Source organism: Zootoca vivipara, chromosome 2, assembly GCF_965207765.1.
Source record: "Zootoca vivipara chromosome 2, rZooViv2.hap1.1, whole genome shotgun sequence".
In the NCBI taxonomy this organism is placed as follows: domain Eukaryota; kingdom Metazoa; phylum Chordata; class Lepidosauria; order Squamata; family Lacertidae; genus Zootoca; species Zootoca vivipara.
In genome coordinates, this window is record NC_142584.1 from 92,276,706 (window position 1) to 92,304,621 (window position 27,916).

At 41.5% G+C, this 27,916-nt stretch overlaps 1 protein-coding gene across 1 annotated transcript in view; it reads left to right on the forward strand.

The window, feature by feature from the left end:
• CNTN3 (contactin 3) overlaps positions 1-17,386 on the forward strand; it is a 181,673-nt gene extending 164,287 nt beyond the window's left edge. The window contains exons 15-21 of the mRNA XM_035106611.3: positions 632-702; positions 2,754-2,988; positions 3,185-3,300; positions 5,180-5,366; positions 10,038-10,150; positions 12,930-13,098; positions 15,439-17,386. Of these exons, the coding sequence (XP_034962502.2) occupies positions 632-702; positions 2,754-2,988; positions 3,185-3,300; positions 5,180-5,366; positions 10,038-10,150; positions 12,930-13,098; positions 15,439-15,536 (989 nt within the window). The 3' untranslated portion in view covers positions 15,537-17,386. The remainder of the gene's footprint in view (positions 1-631; positions 703-2,753; positions 2,989-3,184; positions 3,301-5,179; positions 5,367-10,037; positions 10,151-12,929; positions 13,099-15,438) is intronic.
• Positions 17,387-27,916: the final 10,530 nt, after the last annotated feature.

Genomic DNA, 27,916 nt, shown 5'->3' on the forward strand with positions numbered 1-27,916 from the left:
TGAAGAAGGGTTCCCTTCTTTCAGGAGACTTAGTAAGGTTAAAAAAAACTTAATTCACTTCTGAATATTAAGAATGGTTATTCCCACTAATAATGAATTTTGACTGTTGAGCACTCACTCGGGTGACTCCAAAATAAGATAGTGGCTTTTAGGTAAGCTGGAGACTCCCTATGAAGACAGAAACATACAAGTTTGTAAAAAAAAAAAATTTTAAAAGAAGTTTTCAAAGAAAGCAGAAGCCAGGAGGTCTCTGTGAGTCTATTCATTTGTTGCTGGCATCTGTCTGTCTCTAGTGACAATGGAGTGTGCCACCAGGGGTGAAGTAAAATCGCTGCATTAGCATCACCAAAATGACCTCCTCAGGGTGCAAGCCTAGGAGGGCAGAGAAAGAGAGGAATTGACCTGCTTGACCCCTCAACATTATAGTAAATACCCTGGAGAGGGAGCATTGGGGCCGAGATACATGCCATGAGATAAAAGAACCCCTCTTTCTTCACTATGCAGGGATCTAAATAAATTCTGTGTCATGATATAGAACTGATACAGTTTCACCTCTGAATTTCTGGGACCATTCAATTAATGTGCCTTCTGTTATATTCATGTGCAGCTAATGTGTGTTTTCCCTGTACAGTTCCCGAGGTACCACCATCTGAAGTGAGTGGAGGAGGTGGCAGCAGGTCTGAACTGGTCATCACATGGGATGTAAGTGTTCTGCTTGGAATTTATTTCCCAAAAGTTGCCTTTTTCATTATCTACTCAGTGAAAAATTACCCAATAATTGACGTAAACTTTCATTTATCTGATACAGCTGACTTGTTCTGTTGTCTTAATATGTATGCTTTTCCTGGTCTCTTTCTAGAATATTATCAGAGCAATATTTAGCTAAGCTTATTGGAAAGTTATTATATTTCATAGGTTTTCAGAGTTAACACAAAAATTAAAACAGCTACTTGGATACTGAAAGTACCTCTTCGCATCAACTTTATTTCCCCAACAAACAGCATATGTTTTCAGAGTTTTGGTCTGAGTTTTCCTGTAAGATTATTTGACACATAAACAGAATCACACAGATGCATCCCAGTCTGGCTGAGGCCATCTGAAAAATACTCCAGTAGGAGAAACCTGTAGATGGAAAGGGTGTGAAGGCCTAATATTGCTTCCCTTAGTGGTATATCCCTTTGATGGCAGTGATGACATTGGAAAGAGGCTTCTTAAATCAACGCTCTGTAAAATCCTGGGTGTGTTTTGCCTTAACAATAGACCCAACTCCCAGCCTTCCAAGCCTTCACATAGTGGAAACCCAAACATGGTGTCTCTTACTAAGATAGTAATCCTAAAACTAGTTAGGAACTGAATGGGACCTGCATCTGAGTAAACACACTTCGAAATTTGTTCATTAAGGGCTAATGAATGCACCAGTCCTTAGTCTCTTTAGGGATAAAGCTTATTGTATTTCTGTTGTGGCTTTGTTTTATGTTTCATTCACTCCTATTCCCCAGGTTACAATCTTCATTCAGTTAGTGCTCCTTTCTTCCCTTTATGGTTTCTTTTTTCTAATTCCCACCTTTGTTCCTTTTCCTATTCTCTTCCTTGTAAATGTAATAATCTCTCTTTTGCCATCCATCAGGCTGACTCCCCTCTATCTTTCAAACCCTTTCAAACAAGACATTTCCTTACTGTACCTAACGGATGTTATCGCTTCTCTCCCTTTGTTGGTTTCCTATGTCATCTTTCTTTTGCACTGCACATGTGTTTATTAGATTATAATATTAACTTTCTGTGTAGTTTATTATTATGCATTTTGTGTTACTGGTTTGGATAGGGAATGGGGCCTGATCTGTTTTATATTCTGTGCAGCTCTTAATTAATCATCTGTGCTTAATAAATGACTGACAATGATAACTCGGCTTAATGCTGTATGGAATTTATGCCACAGAATACTGGGGCTGAACTGAATGTCCTCTCTGTGAAACATTTAGTGATTAAAAAAAAACAACTTGCTAAATCAAGCAATATGCATGCTTTGTAAAAGCCCAGAATGTCGCTGGAAATGGCACTATGAGATCGTATTGCAGTATTTCCAGTGACATTGTACAGGGGAAGAATGAGGTGCCACTAATGGTAAGTCGGGTCTGTAGACTTCCTTGGGATATACTGCTAAATACATGTGCTAGCACATGCATTCCTAATGTGCCCGTAAAGGTAAAGGAAAGGGACCCCTGACCATTAGGTCCAGTCGTGACCGACTCTGGGGTTGCGTGCTCATCTCGCATTATTGGCCGAGGGAGCCGGCGTATAGCTTCCAGGTCATGTGGCCAGCATGACAAAGCCGCTTCTGGCAAACCAGAGCAGCACATGGAGACGCCGTTTACCTTCCCGCTGTAGCGGTTCCTATTTATCTACTTGCATTTTGACGTGCTTTCGAACTGCTAGGTTGGCAGGAGCTGGGACCAAGCAACGGGAGCTCACCCCGTCACAGGGATTCGAACCGCCGACCTTCTGATCAGCAAGCCCTAGGCTCAGTGGTTTAACCACAGCGCCACCTGGGTCCCTTAGGTTGTGCCCTTAGGTTTCTTAAATTGGATCAAACCCTCAGGAGTCAAGCTTCTCTTCCTCATAAAGTTGATTAAACAAATTCTTTTTGAGACCTCACCTCAAATAATTATTTTACTAGATTTTTTTATGTTTACATAGGTTGAGTTTTTTGTTGTTGTTATTTTAGTATTTCATTCATTTACAAAATTTTTGCTTAGCCCGTTCCTGAAGAATTACAAAATGGTGAAGGATTTGGCTATGTTGTAGCTTTCCGACCTCTTGGCGTTACAACCTGGATACAGACAGTTGTCACGTCACCTGACACACCCAGATACGTCTTCAGAAACGAAAGCATCTTGCCCTTTTCACCATATGAAGTCAAGGTTGGTGTGTATAATAATAAAGGAGAAGGACCATTTAGCCCCGTGACCACAGTGTATTCTGCTGAAGAAGGTGGGTTTTTGAATCATCTCTTATATACCTGTCGTTAAGTTATTTCCCATGTCAATGAGTGAAATATAAATATTTGCTTTGCTAGTATCTGTGAAGCCATGTTAATTAGTTGGCTAGTGAGTTCGTTAAGTTTCTTTGTTTTTCCTGATTCCCCTTCCACCCTGGGTTTTCTTATTGTTTTCGTTTCCTAATGCAGAACCCACCCTAGCACCTTCTGGTGTATCTGCAAACAGCCTCTCATCTTCTGTAATTGAAGTCTCCTGGGTTTCCATTCCTTGGAAAATGAGTAGTGGAAGATTGCTGGGCTATGAGGTAAAAATAAAACCCTGTGAAAATGTTCCTTTTCCTAGAAGCTAACATGACTGTGATAAGGTGTGGTGTTTTTTGTGTTTTTTTAAAACTTTCAAATCATTATTCAGTTGCCTGTTGGAAGCCAAAGCTTGCTGTTAAAATCAGCTGCTCTGTCTTTGCTTCTTTATGGAAAAATGAGTCATGCAAACATCTGGTGGTGTACTTTTTTCTCCCCCCCCCAAATTTTGGAAGGGAAGTTGCTAAACAGGCCTGCTGTTCAAAACTAGAAAGGGAGCTTTCTGCTCCTGAACCTAGACGAACACATGGCATAGTCACAAATACCATAATCTGTTATTAGGGAGAGTATAAAAGCCAAATGTAACTATACCCACTTTTTGTATGTGCAAAACTTGAGCTTTGCCTTATTTCCTGGCCTCATGCCAGATCAATTACTGCAAGCTCACTAAAACGGCATTGAGAATGGAAATCAGTTGGCAGTCAGCTCTGCTTTTGCTATCTGTATATGCCTGCTTGGGTATCTACAGCATCTCTTGCTGTTTCTCCAGCAATGATAAGTTTCCATTAATAAAAACCCAGTTGCATTTAAATACCCATGGTTGTGTTCCTTTCTGCTTTGGGAAAGGTAGTAAAATTGCATGTGCATGATGACTTTATGTAAACTGGTATTTAAGCTGAGTACAAAACAAGCCAGGCACAAAATTTGATACTGACATTTGCAACACTTAATAGCAATAGTCTTGTGTGCCCATGTAATGGGAGAAAGCTGCTGAGTAACTGCAACTTCTACGAAAATAAAAACAGAGCTGTTTCTCTGGGTTTTAAACAAAAACATTGGGTGGGGGGGTAGGATTCCCTTTCAATACTGTGCTATTTTCCATGGTAGTCTGAAAGTCAAATTGCATTCAGACAGTTGTACCTGCTAAGCAATAGGTGATAAACTGCTATATCTGAGTAAGTGGTTAACGGATTGAGGTTGAATCCTGACAAGACAGAAGTACTGTTTGTGGGAGACAGGAGGCGGGCAGGTGTGGAGGACTCCCTGGTCCTGAATGGGGTAACTCTATCCCTGAAGGACCAGGTGCACAGCCTTGGAGTCATTTTGGACTCACAGCTGTCCATGGAGTCACGGGATAATTCTGTGTCCAGGGCAGCTGTCTACCAGCTCCATCTGGTACGCAGGCTGAGACCCTACCTGCCAGCGGACTGTCTCACCAGAGTGGTGCATGCTCTGGTTATCTCCCACTTGCATTATTGCAATTTGCTCTACGTGGGGCTACCTTTGAAGGTGACCTGGAAACTGCAACTAATCCAGAATGTGGCAGCTAGCCTGGTGACTGGGAGCAGCCACCGGGACCACGTAACACCGGCCCTGAGAGATCTACACTGGCTCCCAGTACGTTTCCGAGCACAATTCAAAGTGTTGGTGTTGACCTTTAAAGCCCTAAACGGCGTTGGTCCTGTATACCTGAATGAGCCTCTCCACCCCCACCGTTCAGCCCGGACACTGAGATCCAGCGCCAAGGGCCTTCTGGCGGTTCCCTCATTGTGAGAAGTGAGGTTACAGGGAACCAGACAGAGGGCCTTCTCAGTAGCAGCACCCGCCCTGTGGAATGCCCTTCCATCAGATGTCAAGGAAATAAGCAGTTACCCTAATTTTAAAAGACATCTGAAGGCAGCCCTGTTTAGGGAAGCTTTTAATATTTAATGCTGTATTGTTTAAATATTCAGTTGGGAGCCGCCCAGAGTGGCTGGGGAAACCCAGCCAGATGGGTGGGGTATAAATAATATATTATTATTATTATTATTATTATTATTATTATTATTATTATTAGCAAGGTCAACAATATCTTCTAAGTAGCCTACTCTTTGTACCCTTTAGGTGAGGTACTGGAATAATGGTGGGAAAGAGCAGTCTTCCAACAGAATAAAAGCCATTGGAAATGAGACATCAGTAAGAATAACAGGCTTGATGAGCAACCTTGTGTACTATACAGCTGTTCGAGCATACAACAGTGCGGGAGCAGGTCCTTTCAGTGCCACTGTCAATGCTACCACAAAGAAAACACGTAGGTATCATCACTAGGGGCAGGAGGGGGGAATGACACAATGGGGTTCCTTTTCTTGCAAGGAAAACAAAATAAACTTTTAATAATGCTACCATAAGCTCTGTGGTGCTTTGGAAGCATGCTTGCTAACCAAAGAAGTTTCAATAATAGACCTTTTATCTATTTTTTGTGTCTTCTGGGAAGACAATAACAGAACTGGTTCATAATGGGAGCAGTGCCTGGGCTGTTTACAGATATAGGCAAGCAACTGGGCTTCAATATACTTAAACCAAAGCATTCTTTGTGTGCCTGAAACAACATTCCTGTTATACTTTTTTTAAAAAACATTCCTGTTATACTAATAATCTGGCGGTAACCAATTTGTTGCTCAATAACTTAAACCTTTGGGATTCTAGAGCTACATATCAGTCATGTATCGTTGGAGTTTGGTTCTGATTCCTTTAGGAAGAGGGAAGTCTTTCAAGCTGTGAACCCTGTCACTGCTGAAGAATATGTGTAGCTGTGTGTGTGTGTGTGTGTGTGTGTGTGTGTGTGTGTGTGTACACACACAAACACACACACCCAACAGTGAAGGATACTGTTTCGCAGACTAGTGGGTATGTATACAATTCAGATGTGGGTAATATGCATAATATATTTGGATTTGCACCTGCTCCATTCTGCCAGCTTTGGACAGGTAAGAGCAAGGAAGTTGTTATTACTACGGTACTCAGTCCCGGCTCTAGGTACAGTCCCGGTGGCGCGGGGCGCCAGGGCGCCGGGCTGGCAGGGGGGCGCTGCGCGGCGAAGCCATGCTGCAAGGGCGGGGCGCCGGAGCGATCTCAGCACCAGGGCGCCCAACCTGCTCGAGACGGCCCTGTTACTACTACTACTACTACTATTACTACTATTGTTAGCATAATTGGGACTCTGGGGGAACCTTCAATATAGTGGCAATGTTATGGTACATATCTTACATGATTCTCCTTGAACTGTTGTCTCTTGATTTGACTAGAAATGGGCAAATAGCCCCCATATGGTACTCGGAGTATCTCAGAAATAAACCACTTTGTCCTCCAATATAACAAAAAACAAATTGGCTCCTTTCCCAAGGCTTTTTAAAAATGAAGGCCTCTCCCCCCCCCCCAACAACAACCCCGCCATGCCAAAAGCACTCCCACCTAATGAGCATCCAGTGTTGCTCTCACTGCTGCTCAACTTCAACATAAATTTGTATACAGTATGACTCAGATGGATTAGATTAGTCCCCTAGGTGTTAAGATGGAGGTTAGAATTAGCATCAAAATCTATAGTTTAGAAATCTGAAATACCTCCCCTCCCTGTTGGTCAGAGGACTCTACTCCCTAGTGCTCATTTTTAATTTTAATTTTATTTATTTGAAGGTTTATAAACTGCCTCACAGCCAAAAGGTACCAAAGCAGTGTTCAGTAAAATAAAGTAAGATAAAATATAAAAGAAAATGGTGTACAGACTTAGTAAATTGATTGCCTAATTTTAGCCGCCTATACACACACACACACACACACACACACACACACACACACACACTCATTACACACGCTGCGATCATGTACAAATTTTAAAGTTGCTGCCTGGTGATTGAAGATTGGCAGGTCGTCGATATGCAGAGCATCCAGGGGACTGGGGTGGGGAGGTCATGGGAGAGGGAAATCACCGATTTGCCTTTTAAAACTTGGTTTTACTGCTGGCAGATCAGGTAGGGCCCAGTACAGAGTATCAGTTCTTCAGAACTACTTAGGTGTTCCCACAGATATGCCGGTAAATATCACTTTGTGTCATCATTTCAGGAATTTAGCCTTATTAGAACACTTGGGGGCAGGGGGAAGCTACCCAATCCAGTTTAATTTCTGTCGCTCTCAGATTCAGCATGAGTTCCAGCATTATCATCACGGTCTATTATTGCACAGTGGGTCCGTAATAATTGAGGCTCTCTCTTAATTGCAACTTTCTGAGGTGATGTGGAGAGATGGAAATGTATATTTCAATATAGATTTGGGAACCAGTGAAGAGGCTCGTAGAAATTAAGCAAGGAGAAACTAGTAATAACCCCTGCAGCTGAACACAGCTATTCAGGTTATGATGTTACAATTCCGTAGTAATTGAAAAAGTAAAATCATTTTCAATGACCTTTGTCTTTTTAATTATAATCCTAATGTAAGATTGAAAACTGCCTATTTATCTCATAAAGGTTGGAGCAAGTCAAGGGCACATGCTACAGAGTTGATTGTTATCTCTCCCCACCCCTGCTCATCCCTGCAGTAGGCACTGTGGAAAATGGAAGTTCCCCTTTCATGCTTGCTTCCCCTTCCTTAAAAAATAATAATATTTGAATGCTAAGGTTGAAAAACACTTGCATGCAGGGCTATTATTATTAATTAATAACGACCACGACAAGGGACTGATGTCCATAGCCCCCACTTTCATATCACTCTCTTCCTGCTCAGCCAAGAAACAAGGTCCAGAATGTGGCCTGCCATATGCATCTTGTTGTTGTTTAGTCGTTTAGTCGTGTCCGACTTTTTGTGACCCCATGGACCAGAGCACACCAGGCACGCCTGTCTTCCACTGCCTCCCGCAGTTTGATCAGACTCATGTTCGTAGCTTCGAGAACACTGTCCAACCATCTCATCCTCTGTCGTCCCCTTCTCCTTGTGCCCTCCATCTTTCCCAACATCAGGGTCTTTTCCAGGGAGTCTTCTCTTCTCATGAGGTGGCCAAAGTATTGGAGCCTCAGTTTCACGATCTGTCCTTCCAGTGAGCACTCAGGGTTGATTTCCTTAAGAATGGATAGGTTTGATCTTCTAGCAGTCCATGGGACTCTCAAGAGTCTCCTCCAGCACCATAATTCAAAAGCATCAATTCTTCGGCGATCAGCCTTCTTTATGGTCCAGCTCTCACTTCCATACATCACTACTGGGAAAACCATAGCTTTAACTATACGGACCTTTGTCGGCAAGGTGATGTCTCTGCTTTTTAAGATGCTGTCTAGGTTTGTCATTGCTTTTCTCCCAAGAAGCAGGTGTCTTTTAATTTCGTGACTGCTGTCACCATCTGCAGTGATCAAGGAGCCCAAGAAAGTAAAATCTCTCACTGCCTCCATTTCTTCCCCTTCTATTTGCCAGGAGGTGATGGGACCAGTGGCCATGATCTTGGTTTTTTTGATGTTGAGCTTCAGACCATATTTTGCGCTCTCCTCTTTCACCCTCATTAAAAGGTTCTTTAATTCCTCCTCACTTTCTGCCATCAAGGTTGTGTCATCAGCACAACCCATCTCCCTCCCAGTAAGCAACAGTTCCCCACCTAGCAGGAAGTTAGTGCAGTGAGCCGCTTCTGTTTTCTGCTATGGCTGTGCCCTGCACTTTGCAGCTTGAGCAACCAATACACATTAAGTATAACAAACCACAGGATAGGTCATTAGCATGTTTTGAAATCAATGCCGCAACAGCCATGCTTACCCATTTATCACTTTAGCGGATACTAATATAATTATCCTGCAGTTTTAGGAGATAGTGATTTGTTACAGAAGCTCTGTGGCTGAAAACCGGGATAGGACCTAGCCGTGTGTGTGTGTGTTTGTTTTTCTGAACAGTTTAGGCAGTATCTAAAAAGCAGCCCCACCCTTAAATATTTTTTTGTTACGTGGTGTGCATTCACCTATTGATGAGTTGTTAACCTCTCTCAATTGACTTTGTTTGCCCTCAGTTTACATAAGCTCATAGACCAACCTGATTGGCTGCGCAACATTCTGTTGGAAATGTTTGCTACGTGACCAGCAATCACATAACTGAGTATTGCAAGGAGATGAAAGAAGCCTAATAAAGTCTAAATAAAGGAAGGCTAATAAAAATCCTGCCAAAGCAGCAGCCAACAGAGAACAATGACATGAAACAGCAATGTCTAAATTTCCTGGAAACTGAAATGTTCAGTACATCTCTAAACAGAGGTTAAAATGTTGGTTTAAATTTCAAAATTGGGCTAATGGGACAATTTGCGCTTTATTTGCGTGAGTGCGCACACTAACTTTAAACAGTTAGAAACACATTCAAGTTCACCATCTCATTACTACCCAAAGTGACAGCTTGATAAATAACAGTTTGTTTTTCTTTGACTTTAATTTACTTTTCATTTAATTTAATTTTAGTTCCACTTTGAAAAGCACCCCCATTGCAAATTCCACCTAAACAATGTTCTGTCGTGGTATGATTGAGTCTTTAAAATGGTCTCTTTTATATGTTGCAATTTGTAGGGTCCCTTTACTAATCACTTAAGAAAGAACAGAAAGGAGTACAATGAGAATGAGACCTCCGGGTATAGGGCGGTGTATAAGTTGAATAAATAAATTAATAACCAGATCCCCCACTAATGAAGTACATGTAACAACAACAACAAAAAGTTGCAGAGTTTTATGCTGATACTTCTCTGAGGATATTTAATGGAAAGTCCAAAGTCATTTTAAAAGATAATAATATTTACATGCCTCTCCATATTTTAAGAAATGAATCTAGAGTACAAATGAGATGGTGCTTTGTGAAAGTGCTCCTACATCTAACATGTCATGACAGTCAATTTACCTGGACTGTTATTTGCTCCCACGTAATTAATCTCTAATGCCAAGTAAATTAAAATCATGTTTTCATTATGTATTTCAAGCACCCAGCCAGCCTCCAGGAAACGTTGTGTGGAACGTTACCGACTCCAGGATCGTGCTGAATTGGGAGCAGGTGCATGCAATGGAAAACGAGTCAGAAGTCATTGGTTATAAGGTAAGTAACCAACAAGAGTGCAGTGATACCATTCAGAATGCTTGCTTAGAAACAGGCTGTTTGCATCAACGCTGGGAAATACTCCTTTTCCACTGATTATCTTTTTTATTAAAAAAACAAAAACCCTCCTATAATATAAAATGTAGGGCTAAACAAAAATGTGTCAGTAACCAAGACTTAATATCTCCACAAACTCAATTCTGAGGAAAATTGTATAGGATTTGGCTGTTTCATTTATTTATTTTCTTACATTTATATTCCATCTTCCTTCCTTCTTAGAGCCCAAGGTGGCATGCAGTTGGTCACCCATCCAGGCACTGACCAGACTCATACCTCCTTAGCTTCAGCAAGGTGCTGGTCTTACGTGCCTTCAGACCATACATGTAATTTTGATCGTCCTTGCTAAAATACACAACCAGTTTGTATGGGTGTCTTATTTCCCTTCGGATTCCCATACCTCCTTTTAAATCTTCATGTTTGACCCCTCTTTGAGCCAAGTACAACCTATGAGCTTTTCCTTTCTCAGTACAGTGCACACACCCAGTACGATGTATGAAACCACATAGAGTAATGACTTGCTTGTGGCCTCAGAGTAATCGTCATTTCTATGCAGGGAATTTTTTTTTAAATCCATTTCACCAGTCTAACATCCAGCACTCTGCCTGGTATACTACATCATGGGTAGGCAAACTAAGGTCCGGGGACCGGATCCGACCCAATCGCCTTCTAAATCCAGCCCATGGACAGTCCGGGAATCAGCATGTTTTTACATTACAGTGGTACCTCGGTTTACAAACACAATTGGTTCCGGAAGTCTGTACTTAACCTGAAGCGTACTTAACCTGAAGCGAACTTTCCCATTGAAAGTAATGGAAAGTGGATTAATCCGTTCCAGACGGTCCGTGGACTACATAAACTGAAGCGTACTCAACCTGAAGCATACTTAACCCGAGGTATGACTGTAATTGGTTCCGGAAGTCCGTACTTAACCTGAAGCGTACTTAACCTGAAGCGAACTTTCCCTTTGAAAGTAATGGAAAGTGGATTAATTCTTTCCAGGCGGGTCCGCGGAATACTTAAACTGAAAATACTCAAACCGAGGCGTACTTAAACCGAGGTATGACTGTAGTAGAATGTGTCCTTTTATTTAGAAAGCATCTCTGGGTTATTTGTGGGGCCTGCCTGGTGTTTTTACATGAGTAGAATGTGTCCTATTATTTAAAATGCATCTCTGGGTTATTTGTGGGGCCTGCCTGGTGTTTTTACATGAGTAGAATGTGTCCTTTTATTTAAAATGCGTCTCTGGGTTATTTGTGGGGTATAGGAATTCATTCATATATTTATTTATTTTCAAAAATATAGCCCGGCCCCCCACAAGGTCTGAGTAACAGTGGACCAGCCCCCTGCTGAAAAAGTTTTCTGACCCCTGTACAGTACTGCATCAATTCTTTGGCAGTATCAAATGCTCCTGCACACATTCATCGGTATCTTCACAGCAGGCTCCCTTTCGAATGCTCTAATTAGCAATTGAATTAGGCCTAGGACAGGGAAAACAACCACTTAAAAATGTTTTCCTTTGTTTAAAGAGCCGTACAATTTTGTGCAGAAAATCCCAGGCATTTGCACTTCTGATTGAAAGCAAAAAAAGATTTGCCTAAAATATTTTTTATAAAAAAGATTCAGAAATGATATCATTGTGTGTTACATTAATCACACAGGTCATTATGGACTATATGCCTAAGATTTTCAGCACTAGCCCTTAAGTTATACAGTTTATCATGCTTGATGCCTGGCAGCCATATGCGTTTGCTCCATTCATGGTAATTAATTCTACAACATATTGGAAACATGCAAAGCCCAGAAGAGTAACCATTACACAAAATTTTCACACTATTTCATACCTTTCTCTCTCTATCCTATCTTACCCCAATCCCAGTTTCTGATTTAGCATCAGAGTGGAGAATTACCCACAGAGTAAGCAATCTGGAAAGAACCAGTGTGCACACAGGTGTCTTTCTCTAACTATTAATAACACTAATTTATTGTTTTGGAGTATTCCAAATTCATTAGAGGTGACATGTGGTTTAGGTTAGTTTTCAGCTTTTGCTTTGTCAGCACAATTTCTTTATTTTTCAAAAAAGGTGGGGAGTGGGGGGAAGAATTTTCACACCAAAATCTGAACTTCTGTATCTCCGTGTCTCATGACTGGCCTTAGAAATCCCAATTGCCAAAATCACCTCTTTGTTAATTGCATCTTGCTGTGAGGTTTATTGCAGTGGAACGCAGATGTTGTAATAGACTGCATGAATTTAATTTTTTTTTAAAAACCCAGCAAGAAATATTAATTCCAAGGTAGAATAATGACTTACTACATACAAACTTTCTCTCCACATAGCCCATAATTCTTCACTTTCTTGTGTGCTTGACACCTCAGTATCCTGACCCTATTTATTGCTTTGAGTCATTGATCAAGGTAATGGCAAGCTCCAAATAGAGTAATAATTTATAGGCAACCCCATTGCTGAGAAACTCAATAGAATATATTATGTATTCGTTGTTGTATATTCTTGCATTCTAGATCAAAGCTGTGATAAAGGCACTTGACTGATGCTGTATACTTTCAGTGCCTTGGTAGAGATTAGGTAGAATTCTGTAGTGTGCTATGCCTCCCTCTTCTTCTTGTGTTCCCCCCTCCCTTCCACCTTAAAATGACATTAAATGTATCATGTTAGATGAAATAACATCCCTAAAATTATCAGCTTTCTTGTCTATATTTCAGGTTTTGTATCGGACTAGCAGTCAAAGCGAGCTCAGTGTCCTTATGACAAACAGAACATCTGCAGAACTTCTGCTCCCTTTAAATGATGACTACATTATAGAAGTGAAAGCAGTGACTGATGGTGGAGACGGCATTAGCAGCGAACAGATTAAAATTCCTAAACTAGCAAGTATGTTTACTAGATGCTGATGAATGGAGTTTCATCATAAGTAGGACGTTATGGTTTATCTTTAAAGACTGAGAGTTGGCGTGAGATTAATTTCATTTAGCGGAAGAAACTTGACTTAACCCTTTGCCAGGAAATTGCTTCAAAGCAAGGTCACATTCACATCATACTTTTGAAGCACTATGATGGCACTTTAAACTGTCATTACTTTCCCCAAATAAGTATGGGAGCTGCAGTTTGTTAAGGCTGATGAGAGCTGTTAGGAGACTCCTATTCCCCTCGCACAGAAGGATTGATTGTTAAACCACTCTGAGAATTGTATTCTAGGGTGTTATTATACAATTATACAATGGAATCTCGTAAATATAGGCTTAGATTTCAATTTCATTTCACTTTCAATTTGTATCCTGCCTTTCTGTATATACAAGGCAGTTTACAAGCTGAAGACACAACAAAATATGCAACAAATATCGCACATGTTAAACTCAGAATTATAGGTGAAGAGGTACATAATTTGGTGAAGTCAGTATCTTGGAGGGGAGCAGATGACATAGACCTACGGAGGCCCACTGCTCATTAGATTTAAATTGAGCCTAGTGGAAAAATAGGAAGAACACGGGCCTATCCTATCAACAAATTGAAGGCACTGGATTGGACCATGTGAACAGCACGGAAAAAATTATAGATGATATTGATAGATGATATTGGTTCAGGTGGTTTATAATCTGCTGTACCCCAGCAGAGAAATACAGGTAAATCTCAGTTGCATTCCATTTAACTTGAACTCTGCAAAAAGTTGTTGGGCAGTGCTGCTTTTGAAATTGAGTTTATATTGATTAATAAAAGGGTGGGGTAGGGGATTTATGCACTACAGTAATCTTATGAAAAAGAATCCAATTAAAATTCTTCATGTTCCTGTGCATGACAAATTGCATTCAATTGAGCTAGTAAATTACCATGTAAATTAGACAGCGGTATGTGTAGGAGAATCAGTTTTTAATTTTTCAGTCTGTTTTTCAGAATTGGAGATAGCTGAATAAATATTCCAAATATTTATTTGTTTCAATTGTTTTTAAAGTATATACAATATATGACTTATCAATTGTTTGTCTAAGATCAAGGGTAATGCCTCTATACAATAGCTGGACAGCATAACATCATTCAGGGGAAATGTAAAGCTATTTCTTAATAGCTCCTGGGAACTAATGGAACATTGTCCTTACAACGGTCTATGGGAACTAGTCTGTTGCAAATGAAGCTTACCAGTCAGTGGTCCCAATAGAACAAATGGTTCTACAATCTCAGAAGACCTCCCTTTTTATATGTTCCTTCATACCTCAGCTGCTCCCAAACCAGCCTAGAAACATGTTCAGGATTCTGCCTATGTGGGTGCTCTCTCACTGCTACTGGAAGGATTTTTTTTTTAAAAAAAATTGTTTCAGTTACAAACATGCAGTTGATTGCATTTTCCAGAGGCTTTGGTGCTATTTTACAAGACATAAATATCTATTACTATTTTATTTTAAACTAGTGTCATTCAGCCCGTTCAGTTAACGGGCGCTAGCCAGGTGGGAACGGAGGGGAAGCCCTGGGACTGCGCAGGCGTCACCTCCGTCGAGCGCCTGAGGCCCACCGGCCCCTCCTCCGCCTCCTCCCGCTGTCCCGAGTGGCGACGGCCTCCTCCACCTCCCTTCTCCTCCTCACCTGAGGAGAAGGAAGAGGCTTCTGCCACCGCCTCCCGCAGCGCGCCTCAGGTAAGCGCGCCGCCCCTCGCTCTCCCGCCTCGCCACCCCCGCGTCACTCCGTCGCAGCTCCCGCTCTCGCCCCACCCGCCAGCGAGCGCCTGAGTCTCTGCGTCCAATCCCTGTGTCCGTGAGGCACATGCGCAGTAGCGTGGACACAAGGACACAGGGACTGGACGCAGAGACACAGGGACTTTATTATATAGGATAGTTCTAAACCAGCCTTCAGCAAGCAGATTTCATGGTGGTGTGGAATAAACATGTCGTGTCACTGGGCATAGTCCCATACCAATATGAGAAAATGTCAGGAAGGGAAAATGCAAATAGGTCCTTGCCCTATACACAGCTATATGAAAGAAAGGCTCATTGAATTCCGTTAGTTTTACTACCAAGTAGACATGCAGTGCATTGCACTGTAAATGCATAAAGCTATGGCATGTGGAAAGGCACTTTTGGAGATGAGCAGTTGGGGAGATTTCTATGATGTAAAGCAGTAAGCACTAGTGAGAGCTGAAAGAAAGGGTTGTATTTATTTTTTCCAGGATTGAGAACATGCACATTTTGCTTTCCAACTAATCATATCTTTTCCCATCTGTTTTAGGTATGGATGCAAGAGGTTCTGGGGCAGCAGTCTTAAATGGTCTATCCAGCTATATGTCAATAACACTATACTTTATCTTTAAAGTGGTATTGTGTTGATGTATTTTCACAGATAGATGAAGGCCAGGTGAATAATTTACTTTAAAAGTGCTTTTTAAAACAACAATAGCAGCACCTACAAATGGTGGTTATGCATGGATCTGCTACCATTGATTTTAAACACTTTCTATGAATTTCATTCAAAAAATAAAATAAAGAGCAAACCATCTACATATTAAACAGTTCCTTCTAAAGGAATATAAAATGCCTTAAAATGTAATGAACCAAAGGACTTTACACATTACATGCTTCAGAAATAACAAAAATAAGTGGATGCACATTGCAAAAAAAGGAAAAAAGATGTGAGAGTTCCATTTTCCAAGCAACTCGGAATTATTTTAATGTAAATTGCAACAAATTCATACACATACACACAGATGGAAGATAAAAACAAATCCGTATTTCAGCAGTATCTGATGGGAAACTTTGAGTTATTTTCTAAAAGCCTCACGATGAATGGTAACTGGATAACTATCATTCTGGCATTTTGTTTTGTGTCCTTTTTTCCTTACTAATTAAACACCACAAATATTTAGTTTACTATTTAAAGTCCCCCTTGCCCCCATTTTTTTGTCCCATCTACATGAATGTTCAACTGCTTGTTCTTATTTTGTTTTTTTTAAAAAAAATAGATTTAAACAGTCACATTCTTTATGTTTTCAAGCTTTTTTCAATCGTAAAAAAGAGGAAACTTTCTTCTAGATGCTGCACTGATGGAAGCTCTTATAATTGTGTTCTTGAAGGATTTGTATGTCTGTACAGCATCACATAAGAACATAAGAAGTGCCTCCTAGATTGGGCTGATGGGACCATCTAGCTGAGCATCCTGTTCTCACAGAGGCCAACCAGATTCCCATGAGAAGCCCAAAATCAAGACCCTAGCACAAGAGCACCCTCCCCACCCTCCCCTCCAGCAACTGGAACCACAGTTTAAGTATCAAGAGGCCCAGGGCTTATTTTCACACTGGAGCACTAAATGGTCCTTGGCGTTTTACACCAGTGTGTATTACTGCAGCAGAGTGCTCCTCTATGAAATTATGAATCAACAGTTTTAGCTTAGCATAACGATCAAACCTCCTAGTGTAGGGGGTGCTAGAATGTTCTGGAAAACCAGGTATTACTTGGACTCCAGTCTTTCCGCCCAGCAAGTATTACTGCCAAGAGAGGAACGTTCACCACAGAAAGACACGGCAAATAAAATATGACCACTAGCCCTTTGAACGGACCTACTTCCATTTTCTATTCAACTAAAAGTTGGTAGCTCTAATATTGTTCAGCCATACAACAATTACAGCATCTTGAGCCTAACAGAAAAGCCTTCTGTCACATGAACTTAGACTTTTCCTAATATGTTCAATACACTATAAAACATTCTTACTTAGCTTCCTTTAACATAGGCTTCCTTGTTCTTTATTTGTAACCTATAACTCCTCTAGTTCCTTATATTTTGACATTCTTCTCTACACATCATATTTATCATTGTATTTTTAAAAAAACAAACAAAAACAAACACAGATGAAGTGCCCAGAGTAGAACATCACACTTTTTGGTGCAATGCACCAGAGCCTTATAGCCAGGGAATATTATCGCCCTAAATTATTTGTGGTGTGTCTGAATATGCAGCCCTAAATCTGTTGCCCTTCTATATACCACTGCTACATTTTGTGTCCCGTTCATTGGATGCTCTTTGAATATTGGTCCTGCTGCAATTTTTCCACTTTTTAGAATGATCCTGGATGATGACAACTTCACTGCCATTTTCTTATTTATCAGCAGAGACTTTTGTCAGTATCATTAACTGGACTGTTTTAAATCAACATTTTCATAGCAATGGGATAATATATAGAGGGGGGAAATCTATTCTTGGTACATTTGAATGACTACAGTTTCAATGTTTACACAATTTACATCTCAAAATTTCTTTTTCACACTTACTCCTGACAGGTGTCAGCCATAGAACAATTCAGATATCACTCTAAATTTTATTATGCATTCAGATATTATATTATCATACAGGCCAAACTTTAAAACATGCTCCTTTTCCAAGTGTCTTGGGAAAATCTGTATATAATGTACATAGTAAAAGAACATAAATAGTTACTTGCTCTTCAACATGGCAAACTACTGATGCTTCCAAACACTTTCCAATAGGTGGGAACAAACTCCTTTTTTGTGTAAATCATACTCATGCAATGAGAGATGAATCTGTCATTCTTGCTATAAGAAAGTTATACATCATGTTCCTGTATTGCCATTTTCATGACCATCCTCTTGAATTTAAATCCTCACTCTATTGTCTCTATGAGATGTGTGCAGAGTATTTTGTTTCATATTGAAAAGTTTTATCAATTTCCCCTTCTAGCTGTGTGTGTATATCCTATGGTTATCTGTATGTATTTTTTTTATTCTAATAAAATATTTATAACATTGAAAAATGCCTGTGTTACATCATGTTGCTATAAAATCATAGACATTTCGTATTAACATTGCAGGCATGTACGGGTCTATTCCTTATGCTCGTAAGAATAGACTGGCAAATGATACTTCTCTCCTTTTCTGTCCATAAATGAGTTACAGACTCTGCTAACCCAGAAATAGTACCTCGGGTTTAGAACTTTACTTCAGGATGAGAACAGAAATCGTGCGGTGGCGATTAGCTAAAGTGGTACCTCAGGTTAAGAACAGTGTCAGGTTAAGAACAGACCTCCAGAACAAATTAAGTTCTTAACCTGAGGTACCACTGTAATCTCTAATTCTTTCTGTTGCTCATAGTTCAAATCCTGCTTGCGAGTTAATCATACTATAGTATTTATTTAAGCAATCCAAAAAAGGCTTCTATTCTTCCATAAAAACAATCGTCATTAGGTCCTCTTATTTTGGCTGTTAACTTTGCCAATTCTGCATAGTCCATCACCTTGCTTATCCATTCTTCTTCGTTGAGAACCAAATGGAACATGTCTTGTCAATGTTGAAACAACTGGATTCTGTGCATTCCAAGGTGCTGGGTTTTGCCCATAAGGTCCTAAATAGCTTGGGATTCGGCCATTTCCTCCTGCATGAACTTTCCTCAAACACCTCCCACTGTCTGAAATAAGGTGGGTGATACTTGTGGAAAGGGCCCTTTCCTATTGTACACCGTGACTGGGGAACACTTCCCAGGTTAGCTTGCCTGGCACTGATTCTGGTGTCATCTTTGTGCCATTTTAATGCAGATTATTGGATCTTTTTTTTAAAAAAAAATCTTGCTTGTGTTTGATGGCTGGTGCTATTTTAAAACGATCAATATTTTAATGCCTTTATGAAAGAGTTAAAGAATACTGCAATCCATGGGTATATTCTGGGCTCGGTTGCCTGATGACACCCAACAGACCTGGCCAGGGTCCTATAGAAACTGATCTATACGCACTGGAGCATGAACCTAAAGTAAAACATTTTAAACCAGGAAATTAGGCTGTCTCTGAACAGTATCTAAATTAGAATGTTACTACTGATGAGACTGGCAACACAATCCTATACATGTTCAGTCAGTTGTAACTTTCATTGAGTTCAATGGGGGTTACTGTCAAGTAAATGGGTTCGGATTACCACCTTTACATGTGGGAATTGCTTTACATGTTGAGAATTTGGGGCAAATTTGTGGATTGGAGAACTGTGCACAAGGGTCATTTTTTTCCCCTTCTAAAAGCCATCTTGCAGTCTAGCGCTCTTAATATGAACATTGCATACTATAAAGTAGAAAGAAAGAGTGCCCCCAATTTGTTTTCCTGCTTATTTCCAACTAATGGCCTGTTTCAGTATTCTTCTTACAAATATAATGATTTTCAGCATATGAGGAGAGAGAAAACAAATTGGCCTTTTCTTTCCTTCCTCATTGCTCTTCACCTTATACTTGACTCATTGAAACAGTGAGATCCCTTCCTTTGCTGTGTCCCTCTAATCATTGCAAAACACGTGCATGCAGACCCACATTATCAAGCCAAACACAAGGGAAACGAAATCCATTTTTGGCTTTTCTGCCTTGTTATAGAATGGGTTTGGGAGTCGCTGGGCAATGTTACTAAGAAACAGCACATCCTTCATGTGTTGCCAGTTGCTACCAAGCCCAGCAGTTAGTCCAATGAAAGAGCCAATTAGAACAAGCTGCAATTACATGGCCTTTACATGAGCATTGTGATGCCGATCCAAGTGCTGGAAGACAAACAAAGTGTTAAGTTCAATATCCATTGACAAGGTGGCATGATAGGAAATTTAACGGCAAACTGGGTGCCAGGTTCTGAAGGACTGAAGAGAGGAACCTTTTGAATGAGATAGGGCCCTGCGCTTAAGTATCTGCCTATGATTTGCATTCGTTGCAACAGGACTTACACAGTAGAAATCAGTACTCTACAATTACAGGTGAACAGATGCTGATTGAAAACAGACCCAGTTCAGATGCACTGTTACTGGTTCTTTAAACCAGGGGTCAGCAAACTTTTTCAGCAGGGGGCCGGTCCACTGTCCCTCAGACCTTGTGGGGGGCCAGACTATATTTTGAAAAAAAAAAAATGAACGAATTCCTATGCCCCACAAATAACCCAGAGATGCATTTTAAATAAAAGCACACATTCTACTTATATAAAAAAACACTGATTCCCGGACCGTCCGCGGGCCAGATTGAGAAGGTGGTTGGGCCACATCCGGCCCCCGGGCCTTAGTTTGGGGACCCCTGCTTTAAACCATGGTTTGTAAAACTGAATACGCATTAAGCCCACACACTTCTCCCTCAGTGCAGAGGTCTTAGTTTGACTAGTTAAACAGATGAGCTGGGATTCAAAACATGAAGGGGTAGAAGTATATGAAAGCCTTAAGGGACTGTAGCTCCACTTCTAAGGGCTGGTTCAGGCATGCAGCATTGCAGCATGAGCATGGCTGTATCATAAGGTCATGACTTGTGCATGTAAATAACCCATCGCAAATTTGGGGGGGGGGGTACCAAGGCAACATTGCTTACATAATACCTTCCTAGTGGTGCAGCAATAAAACTGCTAGCACATTTGCAAAGCTAAGCAGGGTCCAGTATGGTTTTTAAATTGGATGGGGAACCACTTGTTGAGTTATGGTCCCTTCCAGCTCATTGATTCTATGATTCTTTAAGCAATCTTTATAAGTTTGTGGTCTGACTGTCATGCAAACTCCCTTAAACCCTTTTGGCTGAAACATAATGGCCTACTAATAAATACCCTCATGTTCCTTCGTTTTGGTAGTTATTTCCTGGAGGGGTTTTGTTTTTGTGTGTTCTAGATTTGTGATAGACCAGTTACATGCACAAGTTGTGACCTGATAATACACAAGCTGACGTTTTACTGTGATTGGAACTTGCATGTCATCCGCTGTTGTATCCAACTAAACCCTATGCAGAGCTGAACCACTGAAATCAGTATTACCTGATGAAGTTAAACAACAGTATTACCTGATGAAGTTAAACAACAGATCAACAGAGCCAGACAGATACCTAGAGAGAACCTGCTGCAAGACAGACCCAAAAAAGAAAATAACAGAACACCACTAGTCATCACATACAGCTCCCAAGCTAAAACAGTACAACGCATCATCAGAGATCTACAGCCTCTCCTGGACAATGACCGCTCCCTTTCTCAAGCTCTGGGAGGAAGACCTTTCATTGCCTACAGACAGCCACCCAATCTTAAACAACTCCTCACCCACAATAATACAACCACCAGACTTAACATGGACACTGGTACCAGAGCCTGCAATAAACCCAGATGCCAACTTTGCTGCCACATACACCCAGACAACACCATTACTGGCCCCAACAACATCCAACATACCATCTCAGGACTATTTAATTGCTCATCCTCTAACATTGTGTATGCCATCAAATGCCAACAGTGCCCTTCAGCTCTCTATATTGGACAAACAGGCCAAACCCTACGCCAAAGGATAAATGGACATAAATCTGACATCAGGAACCAGAAGACAGAAAAACCAGTAGGAGAACACTTCAATCTCCCAGGACATTCTATACAAGATCTCAAAGTAGCTGTCTTACTACAAAAGAATTTCAGAAATAGACTGGAAAGAGAAGTTGCTGAATTGCAACTTATCACCAAGCTCAAAACCATGGAGGGACCTGGTTTGAACAGAGATATCGGGTTCTTATCTCATTATACATGATAAGCGATCTTCAGCCATCTCAACCCTTGCTTTTTCATGCAAAACCATTTGCAGTCGTTTGCGGTCATCAACAGCTATCAGTCAGTCAATCACCCATTTCCACCACCCTTCTGAGTGATCCCCCCTCCCCATCCCCACCCCTCCCCACCCCTTCTCTACATAAGTGCCTGGAAACTTCCATTTCACTGTATCTGAAGAAGTGTGCATGCACACGAAAGCTCATACCAAAATAAAAACTTAGTTGGTCTTTAAGGTGCTACTGAAGGAATTTTTTTATTTTACTTCGATCCAGACCAACACGGCTACCTACCTGTAATCAGTATTTAGGTTAGGTATGACCATTGATTAAGGCACGTTTGGATACAGCCCCAGGTGTTTGGGTTCCTTTTCAAACCAAGCTTATTTTTACAACTTATGGACAGCAGTGTCCCGTGAAAAGATTGGTTCTCTTAGTGAGATACATACTTTTATTTTTAAAAAAATTATACCGTGCCCAACTGGCATAGCTTTCAGAATAGATACTACAGTATCGTAAACCATGATAAAAACAAATAATAATAAAATAGCAGCTATTAAAACAGCATAATTAAAACAGAAGGGAAGACAAAATAGAAAAGTAACGCAGCTGACATATCAAAAGGCCTGTGGACAAAAAAAAAATGCCTTCCCCTAGTGCTGGAAAGACACTGCACTGAGAGCAATATCAGCTTTCTTGGGGCGAGCACCAGAGAAGGACTTCTGGTAATAGATTTAGTGTATGTTGTTTATTTAAATATTTCTAGCCCTCCCCCCATTGTCAATGCGTTTCAGGGCCAAGGACCTACCATGAAGCCACAAACAATCACATTTAATGCACAGTTCCATGAGAGCAAATAAAATGTGGTCAAAACAACAAAGTCTACAAGAGAAGAGCAGGTAGCATCTTTCCAGCCTAAAGCTACAATGCCAAGAGCCAGCAAATACATCTTCAGTGGGTGCTGAAAATAGCAAAGAGGTGGGGTAAATTAAGAGTAGTGCAAGGGAGTAGAACAGAGTGTGATGCATGAGCAGGTATGGTTGCGTGGAGCATCTTAAGCTGAGAAAAGGCATGGGTTGTTTTTTTTGTTTCTCAGAAAGTTCAATAAGCAAAAGGTTCACAGAGGTGTAAATTCTTGGGAGCTGTTTGAATTCCTGTTGATAGGAATGCCTCCTGACGGCACAGCTCCTGAATCTTTTAAGAGCTACACCACAGTCAGGAGTTCAAGTGCTGAACATTTACCTGTGGCTGCATTTCTATGACAACCAAACTCTTTCCTTCTGAATTTCTGATATAGCATGTTTTTAAGTGGACGGCTGAAACAACAAGATCTGCAGCATAAGACTAAAAGACAGAACATGTTTACCATGTTATATACCATAGTCATTTTTCAACTTATGACCATACTGCCTTTCGTTCACCTGTTCATCCTCTTGTACAAGGGCCCTTATTCCTCCCAACCATATTCATACCAGGTGCTCATGAGTTCAGCTGTAACTTCTGCAGCAGGAAAGTTTTTCTACTCTTTAAGGCACTAGGAGAAGGGGACGACAGAGGGCAAGATGGTTGGACAGTGTTCTCAAAGCTACCAGCATGAGTTTGACCAACTGCAGGAGGAAGTGGAAGACAGGAGTGCCTGGCGTGCTCTGGTCCATGGGGTCACGAAGAGTCGGACACGACTAAACGACTAAACAACAACAAGGCTCTACCCACAATGTGGAACCCTGATCTATCCAAAGTTACAGCTGAACTCATGAACACAAGCTGAATTCATGAACTCAGTTACAGCTGAACCTGTGAGCAGCACAACAATGTGGGGGTTGGGAGCAAAGGCACTGCTGAGGTCCAAGCTATCTGAAAGACCATACTCCTTCATATGAACCTGCCCAGGTTTTGAGATCTTCAAGGGAGGCCCTTCTCAGTGGATGCTCCCAGACTCTGAAACTCCCTCCCTAGAGAAGCTAGACTAGCTCCCTCCTCGTTCCGCCAGCAGGTGAAGACTTTCTTGTTCCAACAGGCTTTTGGGAATTGAGTGCTTTGAACGAAAGGATTGGCGCCTGCTGTTGTTATTGTAATTAGCTATATTTTTTCAACAGATTTTATATATGGTTTTAATTCTGTTAATGTTTACACTGAACTCACCTAGCTTTGGTCCACTGACCACCAAAAGCTCTCCAGGGTTTAAGGTGGGCATCTCTTAACAGCCCCACCTGGAGATGTCAAGGATTGGGCCTGGGACCTTCTGCCTGAAAAGCAGATTGCCAAGCCTCAGGGAATTGGCTTCCTCCCCTATGGCCGTAAATGAAGAGATCAAATGAAAGGAATTCTTACCAGTTAGTTTCTTTAATAAACACAGCGAAGGACAAAAGAAAGCATCTACCCGGAATGGCAGTGCTCCCAATTAAGGCTCACACCCCCTCCACCCCTATTAATCTACATCACATCACTCCCACGTCTTGTAATCTGAGTTTGTACCCTCTGCACTTTCTGTTCTGAGACCTTCTGAGCTCTTCTTGACCTTGGGCTGGGTGGAGGAATGCTGTCCAATGACTGTGAATCTGTTAACCCTCTCTCTTCCAGTGTCTCTTCTCCTAGCTGTTCCCCATCCAGTGTTTCCCAGCTTCTGCCTTCTGAACTATGCCCCCTCTGCAAACCACTGTTCCAAATCTATACTGTCCTCTTGCTCCTGGAAAGATGCAGGAGCAGGGGAAGGGGGTGGTTCCCACCATTCCTCTTCAATGCAGCCCTCTTCACCACAGTGCCTGACACAGATGCCCGGCCACTGAACCACAAAGAGACGGGTCAACCATTACTAACCTCTGTAAATAAGGACTTTAACCAGTACGGGGCTATTCACCACACGCCTTGGAGGAAAAAATGGCCTCTCCAGGGGAAGGTAAAATAGCCACACTGGACTGGGCTGATTGAACTGTAGTCAGAAGCCACTTGCAGGATGGTGCTGAGCCACTGCACTAGCTTACTAGCTGGAGGGTCGCTGCTACTTAACGGGAGGAGGAGAGGTGAGATGGCAAGGAGGTCAGCATGGTGCAGACGCATCAGCAGGAGTGCTGGACTAGCTCTGCTGGTGCATCCCCCCCTGCAAACCCACCCCCTATCGTGTACCTTGTCCTCGCAGTAAACAACAGCAATCCACCTGACAGGAATCAAGCATAGTCATTCCAGCAGGTTGCTTCTAGATATAATCCACAGCATCTGGAGAACAATGGGTTCCACCAAATAGCCAAAAGACATAAAAATAGCTTTATCATGTATAATGAGATAAGAATCCAATGAGATAAGAATCCAATTCAGATCAGGTCTCTCCATGGTTTTAAGTTTGGTAATAAGTTGCAATTCAGCAACTTCTCTTTCCAGTCTATTTCTGAAATTCTTTTGTAATACAACAGCTACTCTGAGATCTTGTATAGAATGTCCTGGGAGAAAGAAGTGTTCTCCTACTGGTTTGTCTTGTGAATCACCTGGTCTGAATAGAATAGACACAAGGGATTCTTATCTCATTCTACATGATAAAGCTATTTTTAGCCATCTCACATCTTGCTTTTTCCTGTAAGACCAATTGCAGTTGTTAACAGTCGTCAACAGGTTTACCACACCTATCAGCCAATCACCCATCCCCACCACCCTTCTGAGTAATACCCCCTCCCCACCCGCCCACTATATATAAGGGTCTGGTGACTTCTGTTTTAGTGTATCTGAAGAAGTGTGCATGCACACGAAAGCTCATACCATTGACAAACTTAGTTGGTCTCTAAGATGCAACTGGAATGAATTTCTTTTCTTTTCTTTTGTTTCGACGGCAGACCAACACGGCTACCTACCTGTAACTAGAACAAAACTCTTCATACTTTTAAGTGCATCCAATTCTGGGGGCACTTACCCCTGTGCCTCACAGTTTTCGGAAGTTAATATGCCATTTTACTTTTAAGAAAGATCAGAAATTAACATTTCCATCCTTTAAAACGCTGGTAAGCAGCAGCAGATAGAAGTGGGCAGCTCCTGACTGCATCTGCATGTAATACCTTAACAGTATTACAGTAAAAACTAGCAGCTCTGCGTGAGAGGATGCATTAATCTGACAGATTTCAGACTGGAAAATATAGCTGTGAAATACTGGGTTTTAAAAAAAGAAAGAAAGAAACAGTTGTGGGGGTAGGCACAGGGAATAAAGAATTGCCCTGCATTATTTTACCCAAATCATCTCCAGGACAGAAAAGCAAAACTTGGCATAGCAAATGCAGATATTTTTACATGTGCATTGTCACTTTTTGATCAAACATAGTAGTAAATGGAGACATTCTTTATACTGCTGCACACTTACATCAAGTTACCATATAAACAAAGACGCACTGTCATTATGCCACATGAGATCTTATTTCTTTCATATTTAGCAGACTCCATTTTACTTGTATGATAGCAAACCGTCCTGTAGGGATCTCTGCTTCTGCCTCCCCCTTCGATAGAAGCTGCTCCAACACTAGGGCTGGTTCTGCTTCCTTTTTTCTTGGCTGTTGGCTCAGAACAACAGAGAACATAGAAGGGGGTTGTGAGTTATTTTCCCAGGCTGGTTTTCTCTCCCCCCCCCCCCCGTTTCTGCACTCCCTTCTGTTCCAATGTATGCAACTATCATATGCGTATGATGCAAACCTGGTTCTCCATCTAGTTTTGAACACCAAAGGTTGTAGACAATGCTAGTCCAACTCAGAGTAGACCCACGGAAGTCAATAAACATGGCGGACATAGGTTTATGATTTATGTTTGGAGCCCGTGGTGCTTAGACCCTATTAAGTATTTTTAGGATTGCTCTTACTGGTTCCCACAGCAAATTAAAAGGGTAGGGGCGGTAGGGGCTGACAGATAATGGCTTACCTAAAGCCACCTATTAAGTTTGTGGTGAGATTCAGATAGTGTTGGTTCTGACCTTTAAAGCCCTAGACAGCCTTGGTCCAGTATACCTGAAGGAGTGTCTCCACCCCCATCGTTCAGCCCAGACGCTGAGGTCCCTCACTACAAGAAGCCAAGTTACAGGGAACCAGGCATGGGGCCTTCTTGGTAGTGGCACTTGCCCTATGGAACGCCCTCCCACAATCTAGCTATCAAGATGATACTATTACTACTACTACTACTACTACTACTACTACTACTACTACTACTACTTTGCACATATTCACAGTATCTGTGCTACACTTATGCAATATGCAATGCAATACCGAGCAAATTTTAGAGCACTTTTACAGGTTTTTTAATCCTGTGCATACATTATCTCAGTAATAAATATGGCAACTGTGTAAAATTGCAGATGGGAAGAGGTGTCCAAGCCTGCTGAATGCATTCGTATTAGAGGCAAATGCCTGAATTCCAGTTCAGCCTTTTCTCCCCTGTGCTACACCCACAGTTATTTGCTACATTCCTGCTTCTTTTTAAAAGTTTAAATTTTGATTTCATGGCAAAACATTGCTCAGCATATTCTCTCTGTCTAAATAGGGGGACATTTCTCATTTTATGGTAAAGCCTCTGCGAATGCCCCAAGCAGAAATGCTGTTTTGCCGGGCTCATTTTCTTTCTTGATGCGGATGGCATCTTTTTCAAGGCATCTGACAGAAAACCTCTAGGACTTGTACTTAGTTCAGTCAAGAGAAGCAATCCTGGATGGCATTGAAATGTTATGGGTCACCAAGTTGTGACAGGTAACATTCGTGATTGACCAGAAGGGCATATAAAACTGGGATGTGATTGCTTTAAGTGCTGTGGATATTAATGCTTACAAGGCTCTAGTGGGAAACTGGCACACAGAGCCCATAAAAGGCTTGCCCTCCCCCTGCCTTGCGACACACACATATGAACCTAGCAGGACAAGCGGAGAGACTTAGCATTACTGGCCACCAGGAGTTGGGTCTAATGCTAGTCCTACTCAAGGCCAATCCACTGAAATTGATTGACCAATTATTAAGACCCATCAACTTCCAGGGATCTACTTTGAGTATGACTAGAACTGGATACAGCTGCTGGCAGGTGAGCTCCAGGAGGAGATCCACTGCCACTCCAAGGAACCTCCTGGCTAGAGTTGCCACCTTGTTCTGGTAAAATTCAGGATGGAGGGGGCAGATGGGAGGTGATTTCCCACCCCCCACTTGGTTCTGAAATGACTTCAAAGAAATCCACCACAATCTAT